Source organism: Penicillium pulvis (assembly GCF_028828015.1).
Source record: "Penicillium pulvis strain IBT 33274 chromosome Unknown contig_12_segment0_segment0, whole genome shotgun sequence".
Classification (NCBI taxonomy): Eukaryota; Fungi; Ascomycota; class Eurotiomycetes; order Eurotiales; family Aspergillaceae; genus Penicillium; species Penicillium pulvis.
The window spans coordinates 1,168,384-1,192,157 of record NW_026643072.1 but is presented as its reverse complement, the minus strand read 5'-3'; the positions used below and the strand labels follow the sequence as shown (position 1 = coordinate 1,192,157).

The 23,774-nt window shown below is 50.0% G+C and overlaps 11 protein-coding genes across 11 annotated transcripts; 6 read left to right on the top strand and 5 right to left on the bottom strand.

Annotated features, from left to right (window-relative positions):
- Positions 1 to 241: 241 nt before the first annotated feature.
- On the top strand, positions 242 to 750 carry N7503_001667 (DNA-directed RNA polymerase I core subunit RPA12; the record flags this gene model as incomplete). The annotated part of the gene is made up of 3 exons (XM_057061214.1): positions 242 to 375; positions 445 to 676; positions 732 to 750. The coding sequence occupies exons 1-3, from the start codon at positions 261 to 263 to the stop codon at positions 748 to 750; spliced, it is 366 nt and encodes a 121-aa protein (XP_056925176.1). The 5' UTR covers positions 242 to 260.
- Positions 751 to 874: 124 nt separating this feature from the next.
- Positions 875 to 1,965, bottom strand: N7503_001666 (deoxyhypusine monooxygenase; the record flags this gene model as incomplete). Its single annotated transcript, XM_057061213.1, has 2 exons — positions 875 to 1,400; positions 1,478 to 1,965. The coding sequence occupies 2 exons, from the start codon at positions 1,963 to 1,965 to the stop codon at positions 875 to 877; spliced, it is 1,014 nt and encodes a 337-aa protein (XP_056925175.1).
- A 761-nt stretch (positions 1,966 to 2,726) lies between these two features.
- N7503_001665 (uncharacterized protein) lies at positions 2,727 to 3,036 on the bottom strand (the record flags this gene model as incomplete). Its single annotated transcript, XM_057061212.1, has 2 exons — positions 2,727 to 2,974; positions 3,027 to 3,036. 2 exons carry the CDS (start codon positions 3,034 to 3,036, stop codon positions 2,727 to 2,729), a joined length of 258 nt encoding a protein of 85 aa, XP_056925174.1.
- Positions 3,037 to 3,835: 799 nt separating this feature from the next.
- On the bottom strand, positions 3,836 to 4,623 carry N7503_001664 (ETC complex I subunit; the record flags this gene model as incomplete). Its single annotated transcript, XM_057061211.1, has 3 exons — positions 3,836 to 4,145; positions 4,210 to 4,320; positions 4,388 to 4,623. 3 exons carry the CDS (start codon positions 4,621 to 4,623, stop codon positions 3,836 to 3,838), a joined length of 657 nt encoding a protein of 218 aa, XP_056925173.1.
- A 93-nt stretch (positions 4,624 to 4,716) lies between these two features.
- N7503_001663 (F1F0 ATP synthase subunit f) lies at positions 4,717 to 5,551 on the top strand (the record flags this gene model as incomplete). The annotated part of the gene is made up of 7 exons (XM_057061210.1): positions 4,717 to 4,719; positions 4,790 to 4,821; positions 4,900 to 4,957; positions 5,025 to 5,039; positions 5,187 to 5,334; positions 5,390 to 5,455; positions 5,526 to 5,551. The coding sequence occupies 7 exons, from the start codon at positions 4,717 to 4,719 to the stop codon at positions 5,549 to 5,551; spliced, it is 348 nt and encodes a 115-aa protein (XP_056925172.1).
- Positions 5,552 to 6,422: 871 nt separating this feature from the next.
- N7503_001662 (uncharacterized protein) lies at positions 6,423 to 10,754 on the top strand (the record flags this gene model as incomplete). Its single annotated transcript, XM_057061209.1, has 4 exons — positions 6,423 to 6,713; positions 6,765 to 7,020; positions 7,072 to 7,242; positions 7,300 to 10,754. The coding sequence occupies 4 exons, from the start codon at positions 6,423 to 6,425 to the stop codon at positions 10,752 to 10,754; spliced, it is 4,173 nt and encodes a 1,390-aa protein (XP_056925171.1).
- Positions 10,755 to 11,843: 1,089 nt separating this feature from the next.
- N7503_001661 (NuA4 histone acetyltransferase complex catalytic subunit ESA1) lies at positions 11,844 to 13,745 on the bottom strand (the record flags this gene model as incomplete). The annotated part of the gene is made up of 6 exons (XM_057061208.1): positions 11,844 to 12,002; positions 12,083 to 13,245; positions 13,325 to 13,359; positions 13,412 to 13,476; positions 13,541 to 13,568; positions 13,663 to 13,745. 6 exons carry the CDS (start codon positions 13,743 to 13,745, stop codon positions 11,844 to 11,846), a joined length of 1,533 nt encoding a protein of 510 aa, XP_056925170.1.
- A 938-nt stretch (positions 13,746 to 14,683) lies between these two features.
- N7503_001660 (uncharacterized protein) lies at positions 14,684 to 15,089 on the top strand (the record flags this gene model as incomplete). The annotated part of the gene is made up of 2 exons (XM_057061207.1): positions 14,684 to 14,818; positions 14,883 to 15,089. The coding sequence occupies 2 exons, from the start codon at positions 14,684 to 14,686 to the stop codon at positions 15,087 to 15,089; spliced, it is 342 nt and encodes a 113-aa protein (XP_056925169.1).
- Positions 15,090 to 18,738: 3,649 nt separating this feature from the next.
- N7503_001659 (uncharacterized protein) lies at positions 18,739 to 19,065 on the top strand (the record flags this gene model as incomplete). Its single annotated transcript, XM_057061206.1, has 1 exon — positions 18,739 to 19,065. One exon carries the CDS (start codon positions 18,739 to 18,741, stop codon positions 19,063 to 19,065), a length of 327 nt encoding a protein of 108 aa, XP_056925168.1.
- Positions 19,066 to 19,466: 401 nt separating this feature from the next.
- Positions 19,467 to 22,016, bottom strand: cef1 (putative cell division control protein (Cdc5); the record flags this gene model as incomplete). Its single annotated transcript, XM_057061205.1, has 4 exons — positions 19,467 to 21,450; positions 21,504 to 21,847; positions 21,904 to 21,937; positions 21,991 to 22,016. 4 exons carry the CDS (start codon positions 22,014 to 22,016, stop codon positions 19,467 to 19,469), a joined length of 2,388 nt encoding a protein of 795 aa, XP_056925167.1.
- A 270-nt stretch (positions 22,017 to 22,286) lies between these two features.
- N7503_001657 (ribosome biogenesis protein NOP53) lies at positions 22,287 to 23,709 on the top strand (the record flags this gene model as incomplete). The annotated part of the gene is made up of 3 exons (XM_057061204.1): positions 22,287 to 22,420; positions 22,490 to 23,437; positions 23,490 to 23,709. The coding sequence occupies 3 exons, from the start codon at positions 22,287 to 22,289 to the stop codon at positions 23,707 to 23,709; spliced, it is 1,302 nt and encodes a 433-aa protein (XP_056925166.1).
- Positions 23,710 to 23,774: the final 65 nt, after the last annotated feature.

The window sequence follows — 23,774 nt, the reverse complement described above, 5'->3', positions numbered from 1 at the left end:
CATGCTTCGCAGGTTTCCAAAGGTGTTGTTCGGACACAGAGGTGACGGAGAGAAGCTCCCGATGATCATGCATTCGTTCATCATTTCATCCAGCATCCTGTACTGCCTTCCGCGACCGCCTGCGCGGGTATCGCGGTGGTCCGTGCACTTTAGAAAAAAAAAGTCCATACCGCACGGCATCTTGATCAGACCTAGGTTTTGCAATATTGGAGACAGATTTCACAGCTACACCTTGAGCCCGTTTTGCTGCATATTTCACAATGTCCGTCATTGGATCCTTGATTTTCTGCACGGATTGCGGCAATCTGCTGCGCGAGTCCACCGGAGATGCCAATGCGATCCTGCACTGCACTGTCTGCGGAGCTCGGAACAACGGTAAGTAGTTCGATTGGACTTTTTGAAGAATGCCTGTATTCCAATATCTAATCTCTTACTTTCTCATAGACACAATCCCGCAAACCATCGTCTCGGAATCCAAACCCTCCGCATTCCCGTCAGCCCTAAGAGCTAAGCGCTCTGCCGTCCAAGAGCTTTCCGCTGATGACCGAAAGACTGAGGCCATTGCTGAGAAACAATGTGTGAAGTGCGGAAGAAAGGAGATGTTCTACACCACCGTCCAGCTGCGCAGTGCCGATGAAGGAAGTACTGTTTTCTATCGGTGTGTGTGCGGTCACAAGTATGTCAACTCAATCTCCGCCGGCAATTTGCTACTAGGTACTAATCTTCCATAGGGAAACTGAGAATAACTAAGCGAGGGCAAGAGAGGCTGTACAAACGTGAAAAGGGTCTATGTTTTGGCTGTACAACAGAGCGCGATAAGAGTATCAAAATAACGACGTGACGACTTTTTTTATTCCATCCTTCCCAAGTTCCCTTATGCCGCAGGAACTGCAGTAGCATTTCCATCGGGCACCAGCGCATACTCAACCTGGCCACTCTTCTCAAACTCTGCCATGTCAAGCGCCACAATCACACTATCCCGCACCACTTGTTCGGGGTCATTTAGGAACTTCTTCAAGGTGTCCTCCACACCCTCCTCATCGCCCAAGCTACCAAGCGCCTCGGCGGCCTCGTGCCGCACCATACCAACCTCTTGCAGATCGCCGAGGCATTCTGTAAGGCAAGGAATGGAGGCGGGATGGCAGAGCTGTCCGAAAACGAAGGCGACTTCATGACGGAAAAGAGCAGAGGGGTCCTTGAGACCTTTGGCCAGCGCGTTCACGGCACTGACTGCTGTGGGGAGATCTGGGGGTGAAGCAAGGTCACGAAGGCCAAACATAGCCCGGTATCTTTGGAAGAGAGGAAGCTTTGTATCCAGCAATGTCTTCTCCAAATCGGGGATGGAGGGCTCGTTTGTTTGCATAGGCATGGGAGGTGCAGGGTCAATAGAGGTGAAGTCACTGCGAAATGAAACAAGATTAGCAACCCTTGAAAATATACGCCGTATGGAACGTAGTATCAGCCATAACGATCTTACCTAGCCTTGAGTTTCTCTGCCTTCTTCTCCTCGGAGTTCTCCCACAGAATGCGGTCAACTGCAATATCACAGGTCTCGCGGATAATTTCCAATTCATTCTCATCATCCCGCAACTTCTTCAGAAGGTCCAAGCTGTCGGGATATCCCAAAGCACCGAGAGCCTCAGCAGCCTCGTGGCGACACATCGCATCCTCCTCAACATCTTTCACAACGTGTTGCAGGTACGAGACGGAGTCGCGGTTCTGAGTTTGACCCAGGCAGTATGCAAGCTCGTGCTTAAGAAGGGCTGACCGAGATGCGAAAGCGGCGGCGATCGCTTGGATAGCGGGAAGAGTCTTTTCGGTAGCAGGCTGCAGGCAAGCCAGGTGCTTAAGAGAGAACAGCGCGCGGAACCGCCGAGCGAGGGGCTCAGATTCGGAGACAAGGACCTTGCGGAGGGTCAAGACGGTCTCGTCGATGCCCTCAACGTCAGTTGCTGAAGGTGCCATTGTGATAATGGTGTGGAGTAGATAATTTAAAAAGTGGTGGGTGAAAAAGTTGGAGGGACAATCTTTGAGATCTTATCATGATTAATTTTTAGAGTGGGGTGGCGGGGCTGCGACGATTCGGGTTTGATTGATCCGCGCAAATTTCACTTAGTATACGGCCTCTTCGTGGTGTTTAAATCCTACCCAGATTGGCTCTGTGGGAATTTTTCGTTATGTGTAGACTCGTAATTAATCCCATTGGCCAGTCATTACATATTGTCAATTCTGAATACCTGTATATAGTTCCAAGGTTTTCGAAACGCATTTACTGCCAAGACGAGAGTTATATATACCCAAGGTTATCTTTTCCCGTTGACACCGGAAACTTTTTATCCAATGACTAGTCAGGTACGGATTGATAGATTGGAATAAATAGGCACTAGGTACTTGTAGAAATACTCCGGGGACTGAAAAACGCCATGTGAGTAATTCATGTCTGGATCCTCGCCGACCTCCGGGGCTATAGCCTATGGGTTCACGACAAGCCTGTCTTTTTCTCCTAGTCAGCGACTTAAGTGCTAACGACGCCCTACCTTTGAGTTTTTGTATAAGCTGCCCAGGTGCGTGTGGAACCCAGTTGATATGGTCAATCAGTTCTTTTCGAACTATCAAAGCAACAACTTTCATTAAAGAATGTATATATATCCTACGCCCCCCATCACAGTAATCTTTGAACAGTCACCATCCATGACATATTCGTTTCACTTGAAATGTGGAACGACCTACATCAGATGATCATAGGTCTCGCCCTCGGCTTCCAACTCTCCTTCCTTGTGCATGTAGTCCTTGAACTTGGCATCATCCTTCTTCATGTGGTCGTTTATCTTGTCCATCTCACCCTCCTTTTGTGAATCCTTGGAGGGATCCTTAGCTTCATGCTCATGCTCTTGCTCGTGCTTGTCCTCGTTCTTGTGGCGATGAAGGATCCTGTCGAAAAAACTCTCGTGTTCATGGATAGGGCCGGTTTGCTCTGTGGAATTTCAGTATCAGGACCTTTATACTCAATGTTTGGATACACTCACTGTCAGCCATGATGCCTGTGGAATCCACACTAAATTCAATGAATTTAAATTGGTAAGTTCCGATGAATGATTCTCTAGATAAACATATATCTTGAAGAGGAGAAGAGGCGGGGCGGTACCTAACTATATATGCCGTCGTTGCAAGATAACTATGTAATAATGGAACGATGCCGTCATCAACCAATCAACCCCGCATACAAAGGAAATCTTCGTGGCAACTTTCTTATTATAGGCCACTATGATAGTGAGCGCATCATTGACTGAACTCCAGCGCCTAGAATGGGTAAAACGTGGAGTAAAGCGGTAGCTCCTGATGGACTCGGAAATCAGAACCATGTGGTTGGCTGGGCCTTCATGGTGGAATGCTTCCTTAACAACTTAGGAGTCAATAGAAGTGGAAACAATTATGAATTCTTGATTGTACTAAATGAAGATGTTTCATGAATGCACCTTATTTTGTTGGATATTCAATGGCCAACAAAGCACAAGGAAGCTCCAAAAAATTCCTCCCCGTTAGTTTTCATTTTTGGGATATATAGGGATATAAGCCTGTCGGGCCAATCCCGATCCGTTTGGCAGTTTCCAAGGTTCCAGATTGAATTTTAGACAAGGAGTGACAAGTCCCAAGATTCTTCGAGTGTGTGGGGCCTCTCAAAACAGCCATCAGAAAGCCTATACACCTCGGAATAAGAGGCTTGCAGCAGCAGTTGCGAGCCGCTTAGCAGCATTGATTGAACAAAATCTTGTGGCATAGGAAATTGACTGAAAGAAAACCTGCATTTATATGTACATAATACCAAAAACAGCACTCATTTGGTCTTGATGTGCTTGAGCTTCTTAGGCTCGAAAACGAAGTTGTTCGCATAAGCCTTGGGGGTGACGCGGCGCTCATTAGGCTCCTGAACGAAGTACTCATAGCCCTGCTTCTGGGCAAAGGCGATCGCATCCTCCTTCGACTTGAACTTGATGTTGGTACCCTGCATGCTATCCGCAGATGACTGCCATCCCATCAGAGGGTTCTCCCAACGGTGACCCTTCTGCAGAATATCCCAATCCATGCGCCAGTGGTGAGAGTGCCAGGTACCAGATTGAGTAGCCGGCTTTGCGGAACGGAAGATTCTGTTAATGAGCAAGTTAGCATGGGTTGTTCAAGCCATGCGGCTTGTAAGGGTTGGCTTAGTACCTGACAGTGCGGGCCTGGAGGTCGGTCGGGGCGCCAGAGAGGACAGCAGCGGGCAGAGTGTCACCAGGCTCACTTCCATCCATGACGCGCTTGGGAACCGGGGAGAATAGTCTATATTGACGAGAAAAGATTAGCGAGAGAGCACTCGTGGGAGAGACCGATTCTGGGGGTGGCGCACGAAGTTGCGTGGTCAATTGTGGCCTCATAGTCAGGCTGGTGACGGGTCATAGCCTCGGAAGGGTTCTCCTTGTTGATCAGAGAGCTACCACTGTGAGTCGTGGTGGGAGCCTCTGAGGCGTTGGTCTTGACGGCAGGAGTACCCTGGACGACATTCGAGGCGAAGCGGGCATTGAGAGGGACAAGAAGACGGGTGCTTCGGAGGCCAGCAGCCCCTCCAATTCTGAAGAGCGACATGGTAAATGCGGGAGAGTGGGGAGTGGAGAGAGAGTCGACACAGTGATTGTGAGGTTAATCGCAGACCGAGTGCAGGTCACGGCTCCACCCAAAATGGTTTAGCGCGCTTGGCTTCATCCGACCACCCGCTTCCCGGCCAAAGGTTCTCTTCCTCCTGCATCATCAGTCGTTCCTTGTTCACTTGCGCTGCGAACTACCGTGAGTTTCCTTTTTGGGCTTTTTCGAATCCACCGACACTACTGCCGTTAAATGCGACCAATTTCTGACCATATACAGTCCAGACAAGATGAGCTACATCGCCCGCCGTGGTCTTTCGACCCTGATCCCTCCCAAGGTACGCACACCTGAATTGATAGCTCAGAGCCGCTATATTTATCTTCATGACACTAATACTTTGATAGATTGCCTCCCCCAACGTGAGTAACCCGAACTCTTCTGTCGTGTGAGCCAGCGAACCTGGCACCCCTCCCGCCCCCGACCCTTCCCGAAGGCTTTTCTCGTGCGAATAGCAATCAGATACAACGTCATTTCTGCTCGGAGTCAACGCTAATAAATTTGTCAAGGCTATCGGTGCCGCCCAGGATGCCGCCCGCATGGAGCGCGTGGTGAACTTCTACGCCGGTTTGCCCCGTGGTCCTGCTCCTCAGGTCAAGGCCACTGGTCTCCTCGGTCGTTACCAGGCCCGCTTCTTCAACAAGAACTCTGGTGCTCGTAAGTATTTGCAATGTGGTGTTAAGGACGAGATATGGATTTCTGACATGAATAGCCCTCGCCCACGCCATTGCCGGTATCCTGATCATGGGCTACAGCATGGAGTACTACTTCCACCTCCGTATGTGACTCCTGAAAATCCTTACCTGAATGCCGTGCGATAATGGCAATTGTACTGATAATATCTACAGGCCACCACAAGAACCACCCCCACTAAACTTGTTTTACCTTTGAATGAATGGGAGGAGGATTGATGTATATACATCCTCTGTTCCCCCAGAGCAAGAAAGTGTGTAGGAGTTAGAGACTCGATTGAATCTCATTTTGTTTCATTATCATCTTTTCAAATCGTATGATCAGCAATGTCGTAGCTACCAAAAAAAAACACGCCGCCGAGTATACTAGCTATGATTCGCAGTAGATTGTGGCCTGTTGGGATGCCTCCATGCTTCCGTATTTTCTAGTTGCCCTGCCACTTTTTCGGCCGCTGAGGATTCTACTCTTGACTTTGATATGAAAACAATCTAAGCGCCACCAAATGGCTCTCATTTCAAGTTTGCATTCATGTTAGATAATTCAAGGTGGGCGCCAGTCATAACATGGCTGAGGCCTCTCACAACAGTCCCGGGACTGCGCTAACCGAAAACAGCCAACTCTCAGCTTCAAACCCGAGACCCATCTTCAACGAGCCTGAATACCTTCGTATTCATCATCCACCCTCGGACACATCTCCTTCTCCTTGTTTTCCTCCCTCCTATCCCTGTGAAATTAATTTCCTGGGTTGTGGACTCCTTTCCTACTTGCGCCAGCCCGATCAGCGACGCAACACAACCCACCCCCGTCACCGAATCTCCAACTACCCCCCGGGAGGTGGCCCGCACAACTCCCCTCTTCTGGTTGTGGAATCCCCGATCGTTCAGGGTGCAACCAGCCAAGCGAGCAGTTCAACCGTGGCGATTCTTAAAACCTGACAATAGGTACGGCTTGTCTCTTTCCCGTTAACATACAAGCTTGATCCGCGGCTGCCTCTCGCGTCGCATGATTCCATCCCACTAGGATCTCAATTTAGAAGTACCCAGTTCTGACATATGTTGCATTTTGTGATTTCCGCAGACTCGAGCATTGTTATGGCAGAGCAGAGTAGCCGCGATGTGGTAGATCAGACCCTGTCGGGCGGCGAGCCTTCGCCATCCGACGTTCCTGCGAGCACAACCGACAAGACTCCTGCTGGAGAGGACGCGGGGGAGACAAAACATATCGCACCCACTTCTGAAACCCAAATAATATCTGAACAACAATCCAACGACGTGACGAGAGATACACCTGAATCTCAAGGCAAGCGGACTGGAGGTGACAAGGATACCGGGAGCTCTTCGATGGTGGGTACCGTTGACGGGAAAGAAGAGAATGATCAGCTGAACTGGCTGCAGGATGCTTCAAAGCAAGGTGTTGGACTAGTTGCGTCCAGAGCTCTTGAGTTGAATGGACTAGGGTCGGCATCGGACGGCGGAGACGATACGGCTTCTCAAGGTGGTTCGGAATCAGATACCAGTCGGACAGATGGCAGACATCACACGCGAACAGGATCGGTGAAGAAGCCTTCGACTTTCAAGCCAATGTCTTTCACGAAGTTCACTGTGCCAAAAGCGCCGGGGGTCCCTGCCCCTCCCAAAGCGCCTGAAAAAGGTATTTTTGTATATGGCTCTGCTGTGGCCTGTCTCTAACAAAGAATTCTAGTTCCATCTGCCTCCACTACTCCCCTCGGAACACCACAGCCTAGTTCACGCCCACGCTTAGTTGCGAAGACTACCAGCGGTATGCGCGATTCGATCTCCAAGACTGGAGCAGGTGGTGCGAAGCCAGGCGGGTCGGGCCCAGACCCCAATCAAGTCTGGAATAAGAACCGACGTATGATCATGTGTTCCGAATGAATGATCACGAAAATACTGACTATGGTCAATATAGCTGTTCAGCCGCCGCCACAAAAGCACTTGACGGACGAAGAATTGAAACAACAATATGGTATTCATATGACATCCAGAATCCAAGAGGATTCTGGTGGGACTGAATCGAAATGGGCGGATATCGATGATGATGAAGATGACTGGGCGCCCGAGACAATTGAATGGACAGACGGAACAAAAGTCACACTTACCCATACCGATCATCCGCCGCCGTCAGAGGAAAGCGCCCCAGTGCCCAAGGAAGCGCCGCCGCCGGAGCATACAGTAGCGCAAGAGGCCCCGAGAATAGCTGCGCCGAAGCCAACCACCTCTGTGGGACCAAATCCAACGGTACTTCGGCTCGGAGCTAGCGCTGAGCGGCAGGCCAAGGCCGCAAGCATTTCATCTAGAGGAACGAATGACCGAATGGCGTCGGGCTCGACGAGTCCTGCACCTCTGCCGGCTAAGTCCCCTTGGGCAGCGCTGCCTCCTGTGGAAAGAGTATCTCCAGTCAACCCGCCTTTGCAACCGCCCCCTCCAGCGTCGCAGCCCCGCGGCCTCGCCAATTATCCCCACCGAGAAGATGGTCACCATGCCGGATTTCCTCCCCAGGAAATTGCAGCCGATGATTTCAATCGCACTTGGCGAGAAACGACTTCGGGGGCCCCTCGAGAACTGTACAACTCTCGATCTGGTCGATATGAGCCTGTGGCAGATAATAGAAGACCTTCTTGGCGGCAGGATCAGGGCCCTCGGCCCCCTGCAGTGCTCCAGCGGCCTAGCCATGGCGAACATGGTGGGCCTGCGGAACCATCGGCGGCATTCCAGACACATCGATCAAGTCACCAGGAAGGTATGGGTTGGAACCGTCGTCGCACATCGTCTAATGTGAGTGGTGGAAGTGGAAGCTTTGGTCGTCGTTTGTCCTTCGGTCGAGATGCGCCCCCCCCACGATACAATGATGCTCGGAGAGGCTCTCATGCAAATGGCATGGTTGACCCAGCGCTATCGGGTCGTGAGCACGGGCTCGTCCGTGAACCTTCTCCAAATCGTCAGCATACCGAAGCAGAATTGCCCGCACCGCCATCAGTGAGTATGGGTAGCGAATCTTCACCAGTGGAGAAACAGCCAGCTCCGGTTGTAGCACCGGAAGTGCCGCAGGAAGATCCCCTTGTTCTACAAGAGCGTATTATGAAGGAGAAGCGATTGGAGGCTAGACAGCGCCGACTAGAACAAGAGGAGCAGGAAAAGCAAGCTAGGGAAGAGAGAATTCGTCAGAAGCTTGCAGCATTGGGACCTCCCCCAGATAAGAAACGCAAGGATAGCATCGAGAGCCGCAAGCCTCAGGCGCCAGTGTCAAACACGTCTCCTACTGCAGTGATATCTTCACCTCCCAAGCCCCCTGTGCCGGAACCTACGGGGGAACCTAAGCAGTATGGGATGATGAAAGTTCACCATCCGGATTCAGTGAAGAAACTTGTCGCAGCTAATGAAAGGGAACGTGCTGCTGAAAAGCAGGGCGAGAAAACTTCACCTCACTTGCGTCGTGCTACTACTTCCCCCCACCACGATTCCTCACAACCTCCTACTGCCCCTCCCTCCATCCATCATCCACCCACTGAGCCTCGCTCTCAAGATCCCAAAGTTGATGAGCAAGACGGCCAGCGGCGAGGGAATCTGAACGTTTCCAATTCCTACGCTCCTTGGTCGACTGGCCCCAACCTTACCTCGACCCCTCCTTCAGTGAATAACCTATGGAAACCCTTGAGCAGTGACCGTACCCTTGGAAACGGTATCTTTGACCCAGGCCTTGGTGGTTTTCCTTCCCGAGAGCTTCCCCTACGCAACCAGCTGAATCTTGACCAACCCACCATGCCTTCTGGTCCGTCCTTCACTCCTCAGGAAGCAGCAGCTCCGATTCCTTCTTTGCCATCGCCTGAGACTAGACATGTCTCCTACGACCCACTGAGTCCCATCGGCCGCCCGGGTCCGATCGGTCCACCTAGCTCTCAAACCCCTCAGTGGCAGGCTGACCGCGTGAACGCATGGCAAAACTTTAGTCTCCTTGCTAAGGAACGTGAAGGAGAAGCCGGAGATAAATTTCGCCAGCAATTCAAGGAGACCCAAAAGAGACGACAGGAAGTACAGCACGCCAATCGTGATCAGCCTGCCAAGCCACCCTCGACAATCAACCACCTATGGAGGAAAGTTGTGATTGGTGAGGATGGAGTTAGACGCACGGTCACAGCTGCTACGACGGATGGCTCTAAGGCACCTGCTCAACCCTCAGTTGAGCCCCCTCTTGAACCTGTCGTTGAGCCTGTCGTAGAGCCTGCCACTCATGCTCAGTCATGGAAGCGAGCCCGAGTTGGGGACGACGGTGCTAGGCGCCATGTCGATGTCCATAATAACCAAACCTCGAAACCCGCTATGCCACCCTCGAATCCCTTGAACAGCCTCGAGACCCCTGCAGATGGCCTCTCGTTCGCGGATAGCCACGCCCGTCCCCTCACCAATGTGCCTGCCCGCAGCTCACGTTTCTTCCCCCATGTAACTGAGCAGCCCAAGCGTATTCCAGCGGAGCAAGTTGAGGCGCAGCGAAGCCCATCACCTCCTCCCCCGGAGGAATATTCTCACCCAGTGTATTCTAACGGGCCTGGTCGACCCCTGGTCAATTTCCCTCCTGCCAAGCCGGTTGTCAAGTTGCCACCCAAGGCCATGGCTACTTTGCCCGCACCACCACGGACATTTGCCTCCATGGCTGCGGCACCCCCGCAGGCTAGCCCTACCCCAGTAACTAATTCGGCGTCAATGTCCTGGCAAGAGAAATTCAACGGTCTTTTTGGAAAGAAGACTTCCCCGGAGAAGAAGAGCGTTTTGGCTGTTGCTTCTGCTACGAAGGAGCCTCTTGATGTCCAGCTGCCAGCTGCAGCAGTGTCCGTTTCTCTTCCCAGCCAAGTTGAAGTTGAAGTCAGTGTGCAGACTGGTGATGGAGACCTTGCTGCCCGCCAGGTGGCTGAAGCAGAAGCAATCTTTGAGGATCGCGAGCCAGGCTCGCAGCCCGGTGTTCGAGTCCCCAACATGGCTCCGCCCGCTGCCTGGCATGCCTCGGGTCCTCCCCCACCCTCTCGAACGCGGTTCAAGCAACTGAAGCCGATGCAGGTACAAAGCATTGACATGTACTGGTTTGGAAGTGGCGAAAGAGATCAGCACGGAAATACTCGAGTCTCTATACGGTTCCCGGGTCAAGAGACCTGCCAGACTGTGCTCATGCCTCGAAAGCCTGGTCAAAATCGTCATCGCAACTCGTCTAACCCGAAGAACGCTCGCAAGGGCCCCAAGCCACGCGATGCATCAGGGGGATCGACCTGGAACAAGAAATCCTCTTCTTCCCAGCAGAGCAATGCTCCAACCTCCTCCCCTCGTCACCAGTCGCGCAATGCATCATGGGGTCCCCGAAATCAGACTGGCTCTTAGTAAGATGCCATCATCTATTTTGTCTCTCGGGGTTCATTCAGCGGAGAGGAGTTGAAGGCGCCTTCTCACTATTTCGGCTTCTATGACTGTGAGCATCACGCCTGGAATCACTGCTCAATGCTCTTCTTAACCTTCCCCCCAATTGCTTCAACCACATATCCCAATCATGCTGATTATCCCCCATGTCTTCGATATTCCCATTGGCGTTGGGAAAATTCGACTACAGCGTGGGAACACAGCTCATTCTTCCCATATTCCACCCACTCCGACTCACCCCCATCTACAATATCCCGCTTTCTTCATGTGTGTACTTTTGTGTTTCCCAATTTCCTTTGCATACCTCGGAATCTGGCTGTGTGAACTGGAGTGTGATTGATACCGAGGATTCGAGGGCGCCGGTGTTCTTTACCTTTTTCGGTGATGGAAACAGGTATCCATTTCCATGGGCAAACCCCATTATGGGACTTGAATTTCTAGCAACTATCGTTGCTCAGAGAAATGTCTTTTAACCTGGGGAGCTGATGCTGGAACTTCTCTCGTGTATTTTATCTGCCTCCAATGTCTCCCGACATGTTACGTCGACTGTCACCCACGCACTTGTTTTCCCATTCTACCGGATTACCCATGGGCTGGGTTGTGTTTTGTACCATGCAGCCTTAACAATCGACTATTTTAAAGTCAAGTTCAATTTCCAGTTTATTTCGTAGAATAACCAGCATGATAAAAAAGTTGGAATTGACTCGTATACAAGGGAAATAGCTAACCACGCCATTGACTTTGCGGTTGTCGTTGAACGTCGTGAGAAAAGCATCGATCAAAGGACTCAGCCTGGCGGCTGCTTCGTGAGCTGATAAAGATTAGATAGTATCTTATTTTGAAATCTAAACGTACACTTGCCAGACCCAAGAGAAGTCCAGCTCGTCATGAGAAAAAGACAATCCCAACCAAAACACCACCTTAAACCCCCCCCGAACACCATGAAAAGAACCCATCTCCTGGTCATGCATCATTACTACCACCTAGTCCCAAGGCAATCAATACCAAGATCGAGACAAAGCAACGCAAACCCCGATAATACGTTTGCACTCCTTACCAGTTCCAGGTCCGACTGGAGGCAGTGAACACCGGGGGCTTCCACTGCAGACGAGCAGGATCGATTCTCCGAGCGCCCTTGACTTTTTCTTTTTCCAAGCGCTTGTTGTGTTCACTAACGGCGTAGTCTGTGAGAACGATGACCCAATTTCCTTTCTAAAGGAAAGTTAGCACTCAAAACGAACGGTAATACTGTCGAGATGGAATATTGAAGGAAATTGAGGTGAAGAACGTACATGGTATCGAAGCATATTGAAGACTACTAAAGTCTCGTGCACATCCTTCTCAGTCATAGCGGTAAGAACTGCAAGCTCATTCTCACTCATAGCCTCGCGGCCCGGCTCGATCAGGAGTTCAACAAGTGTCTCGCGCCAGTACTGACGATAACCGAGGAGACCCAAATCACTGAGTGGCTTTTCGGGGGAACCGAGCTTGTTTTCACGCTTGCTGAGCTCGTAGCTGAAGGAGATCAACAGCCGGCCGAAACCACGCCGCTGATATTGCGGGAGCGTCAAGATACAAGCCAGATTGTAGCCTTCAGCGGAGTCTTTTTCCTTAGAGAAGTAGCCGACGAGATGGCATCCGGTTTCGTCACGAGTGCACATGCAGTAGAACATGAAGGGATCGACGTCGTAGTAGAGAGTTTTGTGATCGAGGAAAAGTTTGCTAAGGAGACATAGGTTGCGACACCAGGTGCGTTGCCGACGACCGTCGACCTCAAAGAAAGAGATATTATCGTCGCGATAGATCTCGTTACCAGGCGGGTGTACGAGGGTACACTTGGCGCGATGGCGCTCGAAAGCACGCTGGTTGTCGAAGTAGCTGAGACAAAATTCGTCAATGTAGACTAGGTCTACGTCGGAGAAGGCATCTGGGTACGGCGAGAAGTACCAGGGCTCAATGTCGTACTTGCCCATTTGAAGACGGGTCAGGTTGCGCACTCGGTGAATCTCAGTCGGGTTCTGTGTCATACTACCGCTGGTGCGAAGTCGCTCAATCTCCTCTCCACGGGAAATTACCTCCCCAGAAGCTGTCTTGACCTCATCTTCCTTGAGCTCCTGCGCATCTGTCATATCCACATCCTCCGAGTCCCCTTTGGGTGTCTCGGCGGCAGAAGCCGCCTCCGATGGAAACAGGGATGCATCGCCAGGTGTCTGGACCTCGAGGTTCTCTTTGCCACCAGCCTTTGAGGGCCGATGACTCTTGTCAACATTTATGTTCTTGCCACCTAAAGCATCTGGTGTCCCTGATACCTCACGGCTATCAGCCCGTGGCCGCTTTTGGACATTTTTGCTGGGTGCCGCCTTGTTGGCAGCGCCGGTCTTTTTCTTCTCCGACTTCTCTGGCTGGGGCCACTCAACCTCCTGGGAGAGGTCAATACGAGAAGCATGAATCCATTCTTTGAGATATTTCATTAGTATTTCATATTCCGAATGACAGCTGACAGCACCCGTTCGGCGCCTCTAGTATCAACATACCGTCAAGACGCTTGTTGAAATCAACATAATGAACACTGCCATACTCGTTAGCAAGGCCAACCCAAGCATATGTGTAATTTAACTTACTAGAATGAAGGACCGTCCTTGCGTTGCCTAATAGACAAGATTTCCGCTTTTCGAAGTTCACCATCCTGTAGTCGCGATCAATATCATATCACGTGACATACCACCAGATTCTGCGCTGCCACGACTCACCTTCTGCACCATCGCCTTCACACCGATCCTGTACCACTGGTCAGTAAATGCGACCGAGAAAAATTGAGTCCACGGCCAGAAAAACGATTATCTGTTTTTATTAAGCGGTCAAAAGGACTTACCTGACGGTGTTGAGGGTGGCGAACCCCTTCTCGACGGGATCGGGCGTCCCCATCGCCTCGCCGTGGGAGTCCCGGACGCCCATCTTGGTAAACTGTATGCCGATGCGGGCTCAGTCTGGATGATGGATTTGATGGATTTGATGCGATACGCGATGGATTGAGGTTGATGGTCGTGGCGAGGAGGCAGATCAATGATGGGGATTAAGTAAGCGGGAGCCGCATCGGGTGATGACAGGGAATTGTAATTTTTATAGTGTTGGAAGTTGGCACAATCTGGAGTTCAGGGAGAACTGGATCAGGACAATAGTGCCCATGTGGCCATGTTATACATCCAAGGGGCTTTGAAACTTCAGATCAATCGGTTGTCAAGGCGAACTTAGTTTCAGCAGCCCCGGCGACTTGTCCACAGGCGCCCTGAGTAATCTAGTATGGAAGGCATAGCCACAACTTAGAATTTACAACTTATCAGTGCTGTCTACTTTGAGACTGTGTCATATATCTGTATGTTTTATATTGACTAGAAGTGTCAGCTCCTATATCATGGCCGAACTATGGGATGGATTGCATTCGCCGATATGACTTCAGGGTCGAGCAATGACTAGAAAGCCTCTCTCGCTGCTTTCTTCCTTGTCCATCTCTCTTGCTCACCCTTTCTGGAAATCCTTGGCTCTTGAGATTATTTTCAAGTTATCTTTTTTTCACATGGGCCCCAAGTTATCTATTATCTCGTCCCATACTATAAGTCTGTAACTACCTCACCAGTCTCTCTTTTGCTTTCTTCTTCCAACTCACAACTTTCTTTCTTGGAACCTACCCGAACTCAATTCCTTAGCTCCCACCTGGTAGTTCTGCTAAAGTTTCGTTCCTGTGTATTCTTCGGTAAATGACCAACCAGCTGACTTTAACAGTTCAGGTCCATAACTTTCTTTCATTCTCCTCCTTCCTAGAACACCTTGCAGCTTGCTACGTTCACTATCGACCTCGCACTTTCCACACAATCTCAAACGGCAAGTACCTCATCATGGCCCGCCAACGCTCTAAAGCCGCCTCTTCCAAGGCTATACCCCCTAAGAAGAAGAGTCCCAAGGTCCCTGCTTCTGTCAAGGATGACAAGATGATTCTGCTTTGGATTTGCCTGTCAAATCACTCAGGTGAAGTAAGCTCCCTGGTCTCCCAGCTTTTCATAAACGTTGTTGATTCTCCTAATACCAAATCTTTAGATTGACTTTGATGCCGTTGGAGCCGCATATGGCATATCCCGCAATTCAGCCCAACAGCGCTACTACCGGCTGCGTGCCTTCATGACGATGCAGACCCTTCCCGGTCAAAAAGCACCCGCTCAAGTGTCCACCGATGACGAAGAGAATCTCGAGGAAGTTGGCGAAGAAGAGGAAGACAAAGAAGGGGAGGATGACGATGAGATCTAGTGGAGAAGGACCTCACCCGACCACAGTAAATTGTTAAGATACCATAAATTAGTTTGCATCATTAAACGCATTGCACCCTCTTATCTCTACGCAGCAAACACATTCTTCTCCCCTTTCTTACACTTCAACATCATCAAAATCCCTCGTCGTACTGGGTCTACTAAGGAGTAACGCTGAGTGGCCGCCTCTTCTTACCTTGTAATGGAATATTGATGTATATCCCAGCTCGAATGAAATGTCACTATACATGTTGGCTTTAATTCGGGTCATTTGCTCTTCAATACTTGGAATACAGTATGTATTGAGTAAAGTAGCATTATGTCTGAATATTAATTACTGCGATACACTCAGTGTTGATAGGGAGGTGTTCAACCATCACATTGTGGTGGTCAATTACCACCTTCCATAAACAAAAGACCTAAGCCGTACCTTTCAAGAGTTCCATTTTCACGCAACATGAAATCTTCTCTTGACTATCCTATCCCTTTCTGCATTGCCTTTCCCCTCATCATCAAAGTTCTTATGAGTATAGCGAGAAGAGCTCTTATATGTCCAGCCAACATAAAACTCCAGAACTGATTCAATGGGATTCTGTCATACTAAGCTCGATAATTTTGATTAAATGCACGACATGGAGGACTCACGCCCTTGCCCTTTTCATAAATCCGGACATGGTGTAGTTGGCTATCGCATCTGACTGTAATAGATTTATAGTTTATCAGAAAGTCCGCGGTTCGATTCCGCGTGTCCGGATAGCTTTTTGTTTTTGATCGTATTTTATATACCCCAAAAACATACACGCCATGTCTATCTTCCCCCCTTCTTCTTCCTGCCCAGGGGTAGTAGGGATTGGAATAAAATGAAGTGTCAACAGATGATCAAGACCTTAAATCTCTGGGTAAAGTCAGATGGGGCTGAAACCTTGCACCTCAGATTTCACCTTTCCATACCCGAAAGCGGACAAAAATATCAGGCGGTGGATGTTGGCTGGAAAGTCGAGACCCCTTTGGTGATAATTCTAGATATTCCCGAAGGCTCAAAACCCAAAACAAATTCTAGTGCATGTACACAGTATATGCGGCTTTGCCTTCCATTGGATGATTTTCCCAGACCATGAAATACCTTCAGGAAGGCTTACTCGTACAGTCAATCTCCTGACAACCTGTAAATTGTCGCTTGAAAGCCTCGTAGGAATATCATTGCAGTACAAGATAAATCCCAAGTGCAAATACTCTGCTCAACGTTGGAGAATATTACATCCTAAAAAAAGTTGTTTCTATGGCAAGTTGCGACATTCGGGTGCACTACATGTCTTCGACCTCAGATGGTGGATTGTAGAAGTAAACACATTACATATGGGGCTTTTGAAATAGGCGGACGATGCTTTTTCAAGTCAGGGAGAGAAATGTAGGAAACACAAGCCCGATGTGTCGTTGTATGTGTATCCCCACGAATCAAAAACTAAAGAATCATATCTCTTAAAAACCATTTGTAAATATGCAAGGAAAAAAGAGGCAATCTGACAGCCCTGGGAGCTAAAAATCAAAAGATCGTGTATCCGGAGCTGGACCTGGAGTACTTCAGGTGTAGGGCGTTCATCTGTGATGCAAAATCGCAACGAAGCTGTACGCAGTTTTGCACTGGGCCGAAGACGCTGAAAATGAAAATGGAATGATATCAGTCTAATGTAAGCCCCTGACGACAGGATCAGATATTGGCACTGGGTGAAAAAAGCCGTTCAATCCTCGTTTGTGCTGACGGATTTGGGCTTGCCGCCGGTTACCTTGGAGTGGTTTGCTTGCTGCGCCTTAATGAGAAACCAATGATATGAGACCGGGACTCGATGGTTCTGCACAAGATGACTGGTTGAATGAAAGATCTAGCCCTACATCTCGGTCAAAATGTACAGCGCTCGAAACGAGTCTAGGCTGTAGATCACACCGATCGGCGGGCTAGTGTTCCCCTTATAGTAGATAGTCTCGAACCCATGCCCCTTCTCTAGTAGCTGTTCACTTATACAGCTCATGACGAACTGGAATGTGAAGCATGGAGTTCATTTCTCATATAAAAACCCTCCCCTCTGGATGACTGCTGTTTTATTCCAGTATAATCAGAGCATCCAATATCACTTTTGAACTACACAAGTCCTCTCGTTGTCCATACTTTTATTATTGTCCTTAGTTGATATCATGGAATGGCCTTTTGCTTCCTTTTCTCCCTCTGGAACACCTAGAAACTACGGAGAGCATCTAGCCCATGGATATCCATTATGTTCCATGCCGTCTATTGTCTACTCTTCCTCGTCTTCTGGTCCAGGCATTTCAGCCATGAGCCCGACTCTCTCCAACTCTATGGAGGGCAGTAGCACATTGACCAATCCCGCTCTCACCATGAACAATGATCTAATGTGGGCTTCCTCCAACATACCCAGACGCGTTGCGAATTCGGAAAATCTGAATGATCTTTCCTTCACCGGCTCCTGGGTCAATACCACTTCATACGATGTGCCACCTATGCACCCCACGGCTTCTGGAGAAAGCAGCGGGCAACAAGGTGCCTCTAAAGACACTGCTCAAAAAGAGATACTACATACTTATTGTCACAAATTCAAACGCCAGTAAGATGCTACCTTCCGATCTCTATATCCAAGTTGATACTTAACACGGCTTCTAGAGGTAAACAAGGACTCTTCGAGTGCAGGTGGGAAAATTGCAAGAGGCCAGGTCCATTCACCCGGAAATCAGTGCTGTTGCGCCACCTTGAGACGCAGCACATCTCTCCGGGCTCTTTTGAGTGCCCAGTTGAAGAATGCAAGAGATTATTTAATAGAAATGATAACCTTGACGAACACTTTCGGCGGCTTCATTGGGATTAGGTTTATGTTCATGCTATGCGGACCATACCAAGCTTGGGCTCCGCCACTCCTTTGGATAACATGCCTGTCAATGATGTGCTGAATGTTGGAATATTTTTGACATTTTATTGTAGCATTTTGCAACCTTCTTCATATACCAAGCCAGCCTTCTCCCAGGTACTCAACTTCTAAAGGGCCATTCTTCAGACTTAAACAATACTTCACCAACGTTGTCTAAATAATGTATCGCCGCATCGATAAGAAGTCTGAAGGCTTTATACCCTGCAAGAGCTGAGATGAAAAGCAGCACATGCTCCAATATGACGGGCGATCGTATAATTACTGTTACGTATCGGACGTTATTGTCGCTGAGATGACTCTGCGGAGGCTCGTTCAACGGCACGAAACAATTCTGACAAAACTCAGCACTCATCAGGATTCCAGCCAAGATGATAAACCCAAGATGCAAGACTTGGAAAAGGAAGTCGAAGGCCTTGCAAAAGAAATCCTACTTCAAAAGCAAAACCTCTACCAGAAAGAAGAGGGGATCCCTGGCTGGCCTACTGCACGTTTACGGCAGGCATATGATGCAGTGAGAAAGGATCCTCTATGGTATCTTCGGCCGGTGCTTGTTGAAGACTGCGAATCTAGAGTAGGGTGTTACAGCCGGAGCTGTGGATGTTGTCAGAAGCGCCATTTGACTCCCCCATGGAGGCATTGGGCACTGCATGATAGAATGTGGATGTTGTTTGAAAAGTTGGGGGGGTTGATCTTTCTCCGGAGAAAAAGGACCAAATGTTCGATGACCTCAAAGGATTACTTGAGATCCCAATTCCTGCTCATCTGGCTAGGATTGATGATGCGGACTTTGAAGTTCCCAAGTCAGAGCCACCCAAGCCCAAACCATCCAAGTTCGAGCCATTCGTGTCTGAAACATCCGAATATGAACAATCCGAATCCGAATCATCCGAGTCTGAGGTACCCGAGCCTGAGCCATCTAAGATCGAGCCTTCTAAAACCGAGCCATTTAAGATCGGGCCGTCCAAGATCGAGCCATCCAAATCCAAGCTGTTTTTCTTGAGTATACTATGGGGTTCGTCAAGAAAACGCCCACGAAAGTGAGCATCGCAATACATGGGTCGGGGGATCATAATAGCTTTCAATGACTTTTACTAAAAATGATGGCCTATGATGGCCTTATGTTGCTCAATTGCTCTCCATGGGCCTACATGTACGTACGTGTCTTACTTACTAGAAAAGAAAACTTACCCGTAGCATTGAACTCTTTACTGATAACATCACGTCGTTATAAATATGAACTTGGAAGATTGAGATATCTAATGGAATGACTAGAGCTACTCAACTGTATTTGCTGGGTCCACCAAAGACTGGGTATGTAAAGCTCCGAATGAATTTGCATGATCCTAGCAAATTAACCTTCCTAATGGTACACAAATGAAGCTTGCAATGGGTCATGATTGCAAGATAAAAAAAGAAAGTAATGGTCTCGATACGCTATAATTTCAATGCCATCCATTCACGGTGGCGGTACCAGCAACCAACTCATCCAGCTCATCCTTCCGTGTCTTATACAATTCCTGGGCCTCCCGCTCCCGACGCATGACAAAGGACACATCTTCCCGTAGCTTCTCTAAGCGCCGAGAAATGGCTGCTTCTTCGGAGATCTGGAGTGTGCGGAAAGAGTCCAAGTCGTCTTGGACCTTGGGCAAAGCGGTGCCGGCTTCAAGAATCTTGGCGCGGAGTGTCTTGGCTCGTTTCTGGTATCCGCCATGAACCTTGGCAAGCTTTCCTTCGAGTTTGTTGCCCTGCTCGGCAGTGGCGAGAAGAGATGTTTGAACGCTATCGAACGCTGCGATCATGCGTTGTTCCTCAAGGAATTGATCTTGCTCTTCATCGTCGGCGTAGCCATCGAGGCCCGGAAGGGCATTGGCACGAGTTGACGACCAGACATCGTCAAACTTCTCTTGCCACACCTCTTGCTGTTGCTGGGCTTCAGTCGAGGCCATTTCGGCCGCAATAGCTGCGCGCGCTGAATCCATGAACATATCGTCCGGACGTCCCAATTTAGGTGCCTTGCCCTCAACCTTGGCACCAGGCAACGGGTGCTTCCGAGAATCATATGCAATCAGTACAGCAGCTTCTCGGGCAATCAGACCCTCGATTGAATTGTTGACTTCAGAAGCACGCTTCATTAAAGCATCAATGTCAAGAACGACTGGTCGAGGGAGGCCACGCTGATAGACCTGTGACTGGCGCTTGAATTCAGCCTGGGCGGCCAGCTCCCGGGCTTCCTGCTCTCTGCGGTCCCGCTCAGCCGCATCTTCCTGAGTGAATGCGACAGAGTCTGAGGGCTCAGCTGTTTCAGATGGAAGCTCTTCCAATTCCCACTCTGACTCCTTGGGTTTAGGGAGCAAAGATAGCTTGCTGCGGATCTGCTGGCGCGTGAAATTTTCATGCAACTTGATATCTCGCGGTGTGCTGCCAATAAGCTGTCCAGCTGCGCCTTCTTCGTTCAAAGAAAAATGATCGCGCGGTGTGCGGAGAGGGGTAGCGCCAGGCCCAATTCCACCGTGCATAGGAGTTGCGCCCATTCCGTTGGCCTGTCTGAACGGGGTGGCCATAGGGTTGGGTGTGACAATATCCTGCCTCCGCGGAGCGATGCCATCGAAGCCAGTAGAGGAACCGCCTTCGTGGAGGGGGGTGTTTTCTCCACCAAGCAGAGAGGATTGTGTTTCGGTCAAAGCCCGAATGTTTTTGATCTCGTTTGCGATGCGGTCCTCTTCAGGGGCAGCACGTGGAGTACGAATGGGAGTGCCTCCAACAATCGATCCATATTTTCCAATGAGTCCCCGAGTGGCTTCCTCGTCTGAGCTCATTTTGCTTGCCTTTTCTCCGGCCATGCCCATCTTTATAATGTCTTCCATCTCACCTTCGCTGATTTGGGGGGCAGGCAGAACCAGTCCTCGTCGCATGCTGCTTTGCTCTGCTTCCCGAATCTTTTGCATTTGGCCCGCACGTGCGGCAGCCGCAAATGCAGCCGCGTTGCTGTTTTTGTCGTTCTTCCGTTTCTTGCGCTCGGCATCGTCATCTTGATCGCCCTTTCGCTTGTTGGCCAGCTGCTGCTTCCGAGGGTCGAACATTTCACGTTGGCGCTCATTTCGCACCTCTTCCTCTGCAGTATCGTAGAATCCCGGTGCAGCTGGCTTCTCAAATGGAATGTCTGCATTGTAGTCCATCTGGCCAGGCTTTCGAGTCACAACCTTAACGTTGATACCGGCGTTCTTGAGCTCACGGCGCTTCTGTAGCACTGCGAGTCGACGGGACTCTTCTAATTGACGTTCTCGGGCCTTTCGCTTGGCCTTTTTACCCTGTGTGTTAGCAAGACGCGCTCGCGCCTCGCTGAGCATTTCTTTCTCATCTTCATCCAGATCGATTGTGTCGGGACGCGCAGGCTTCGATTCTGGGTCAGGGTCCAGCTCACCGGGGCTGTGAAATTGTTACTATAAATGCCATATCGTGTGCAGAATAGATCAACGTACCGTAAGCGGCGAACATCATCCGCGCTGGGAGCAGAAGCCTCTCCACCCTCCGGTCCGCCCAAACCAAGATCATCGTTTTCACGGGCCTCAGCCTCGTCTAGAAGTTTTTGGTATCGTTCAAGACACTGTGTTGCGGTGCGGCCGACGATGGGGGCGATGGTACGCCATTGTGTGGGCATCAGTTTGGCAAGATGCAGAAGCTTCTCATCCTCCTCTCGCGACCACTCGACCTTGCGAATACCAGGATCCAGCCATTCGATCCAGCGCGCTTTGCATTGCTTCGGCGTTTTCCGAGCGAGGAGAGAGGACACTCGAGCCCATTGATTGAGACCATATTTGGAGACCTGTAATCGTGTAAGCATTGCGCAATCATTTCAAGGGTTTAAATAGAGGAACATACAGCTGCACGAAGCACTTCGTCCTCGATATTGGTCCTGCAATGCGGTTAGTAGCGATCATAGAAGTGCAGCGCGATGGTTGTACGTACCAGACACCTCCTTTGACTACAGGCATGATGCGCGATCGGGACCGGAATTCCAGTTGAAGCGAGCGCCAGTTAGTTCAGTTGAATGTCAATCTCCGGGGAGATGAAAGGTCGAGAGTCCCCGGGCTTGAGGTGACGCGCAGCAGTAGGTGCAGCCAGAAAAGACGGGTTATGCCAAGAGTCGAGGTCCTTCACCGCCCGCATTGACCGCCCCTCCTTAGTCAGCAGATCCGGATTTTTTGGGGCTTTTCACTTTTTTTTTAGTCTCGGGTTTTCAACGGACGATAAGAGCATCAACCATGTCCAAATCTGTGGAGGCCCCGAACCAGTTCAAGCAGCCCTCCCGTAAGGGCAAAAAGGCTTGGCGCAAGAATGTCGACGTTACTGAAGTGCAGGAAGGTCTGCGCCAGTTGAAAGATGAAGAGATCAAAGGGTATGTTTTTATCATTCTCTTTTTCCTAAACTTGGGCCTCCTCCGTGACCATTTGCTAATACCTTATAGTGGCCTTGTTTCAGAGAAGCCATCTGACGAACTGTTCATCCTCGACACCACTGGAAACGAAGATGTGCGGAGACAGATCTCTAAGAAGCACAAGCCGCTCAAGGCGGACGAGATTATCGCCCAACGGTCTCTCATTCCCGCCCTCGACGGTCGCAAGCGTGTAAATTCCAATGTCACCGATGGAGTTATTGAGCCGAAGACCAAGAAACACAAGAAGGACTGGGTCAGCAACAAGGAACTGCAACGCTTGAAGCAGGTGGCCCAGGACGGAACCCCTACCACCAAGATTAACGGATGTGATATCTACGACCCGTGGGCAGAGGATGCCGAGCCAAGTGCGTCAGCCGTTGTAGACGACCCTCGTTTCAATTTCTTGGTGAAGCCAAAGACAAAGGTCGCACCAGAGACCATTAAGCACGCACCTGTGTCGCTTGCCGCCAATGGAAAGCGCATCCCATCAGTTCGCACACCGAAAGGAGGTCACAGCTACAACCCTGTCTTTGAAGAGTGGGATCGTCTACTAGAAGAGCAAGGTGCAGCTGCCGTAGAGGCGGAGAAGAAGCGCCTTGAAGAGGAAAAGAAAGAAGAGGAAAAGAGGCTCCTGCAAGAAGCAGCACAGGATGATGATGGCGAAGTGAAGTCTGATGATGAGAGCGCTTGGGAGGGCTTTGAGAGCGAATATGAGAAGCCCGAGTGGCTGAACAAGAAGCGACCTGAGCGAAAGACCAAGACCCAGCGCAACAAGATCAACAGGCGAAAGGAGGCCGAGCGCCAGGCGAAGTGGGAGGCTAAGAAGGCTGCGCTAGAGAAACAGGCTGAGCAAGTCGAGCTACTCGCCGAAGAGGCCAGACAGCGGGCAATTAGCACGGCCAACGACTCTGATGCCGATGATGACGAAGAGGGTGATGATACTCAGCTTCGCCGCAGGGCGTTTGGAGGAAAGCTTGCGTACGTATTACTCTATCTAGTCTCTGCATGAGCTATTGCTAATGATTATTAGACCCCCGGAGAAGCCATTGGAGCTTGTTCTTCCCGATGAGCTTCAGGACTCCCTCCGACTGCTGAAGCCGGAAGGAAACTTGTTGGATGACCGGTTCCGAACACTGATTGTTCAAGGCAAGCTTGAATCTCGCAAGCCGATAACACAGGCTCGCAAGGCCAAGAGAAAGATCACCGAGAAGTGGATGTCCAAAGACTTCAAGGTTCCCGGCTTCGACTAAACTGTTGTTCTTGTTACTTAATACCTAGGTAAAAGCGTGCATTGGCGTTTGGACATACATAAAAT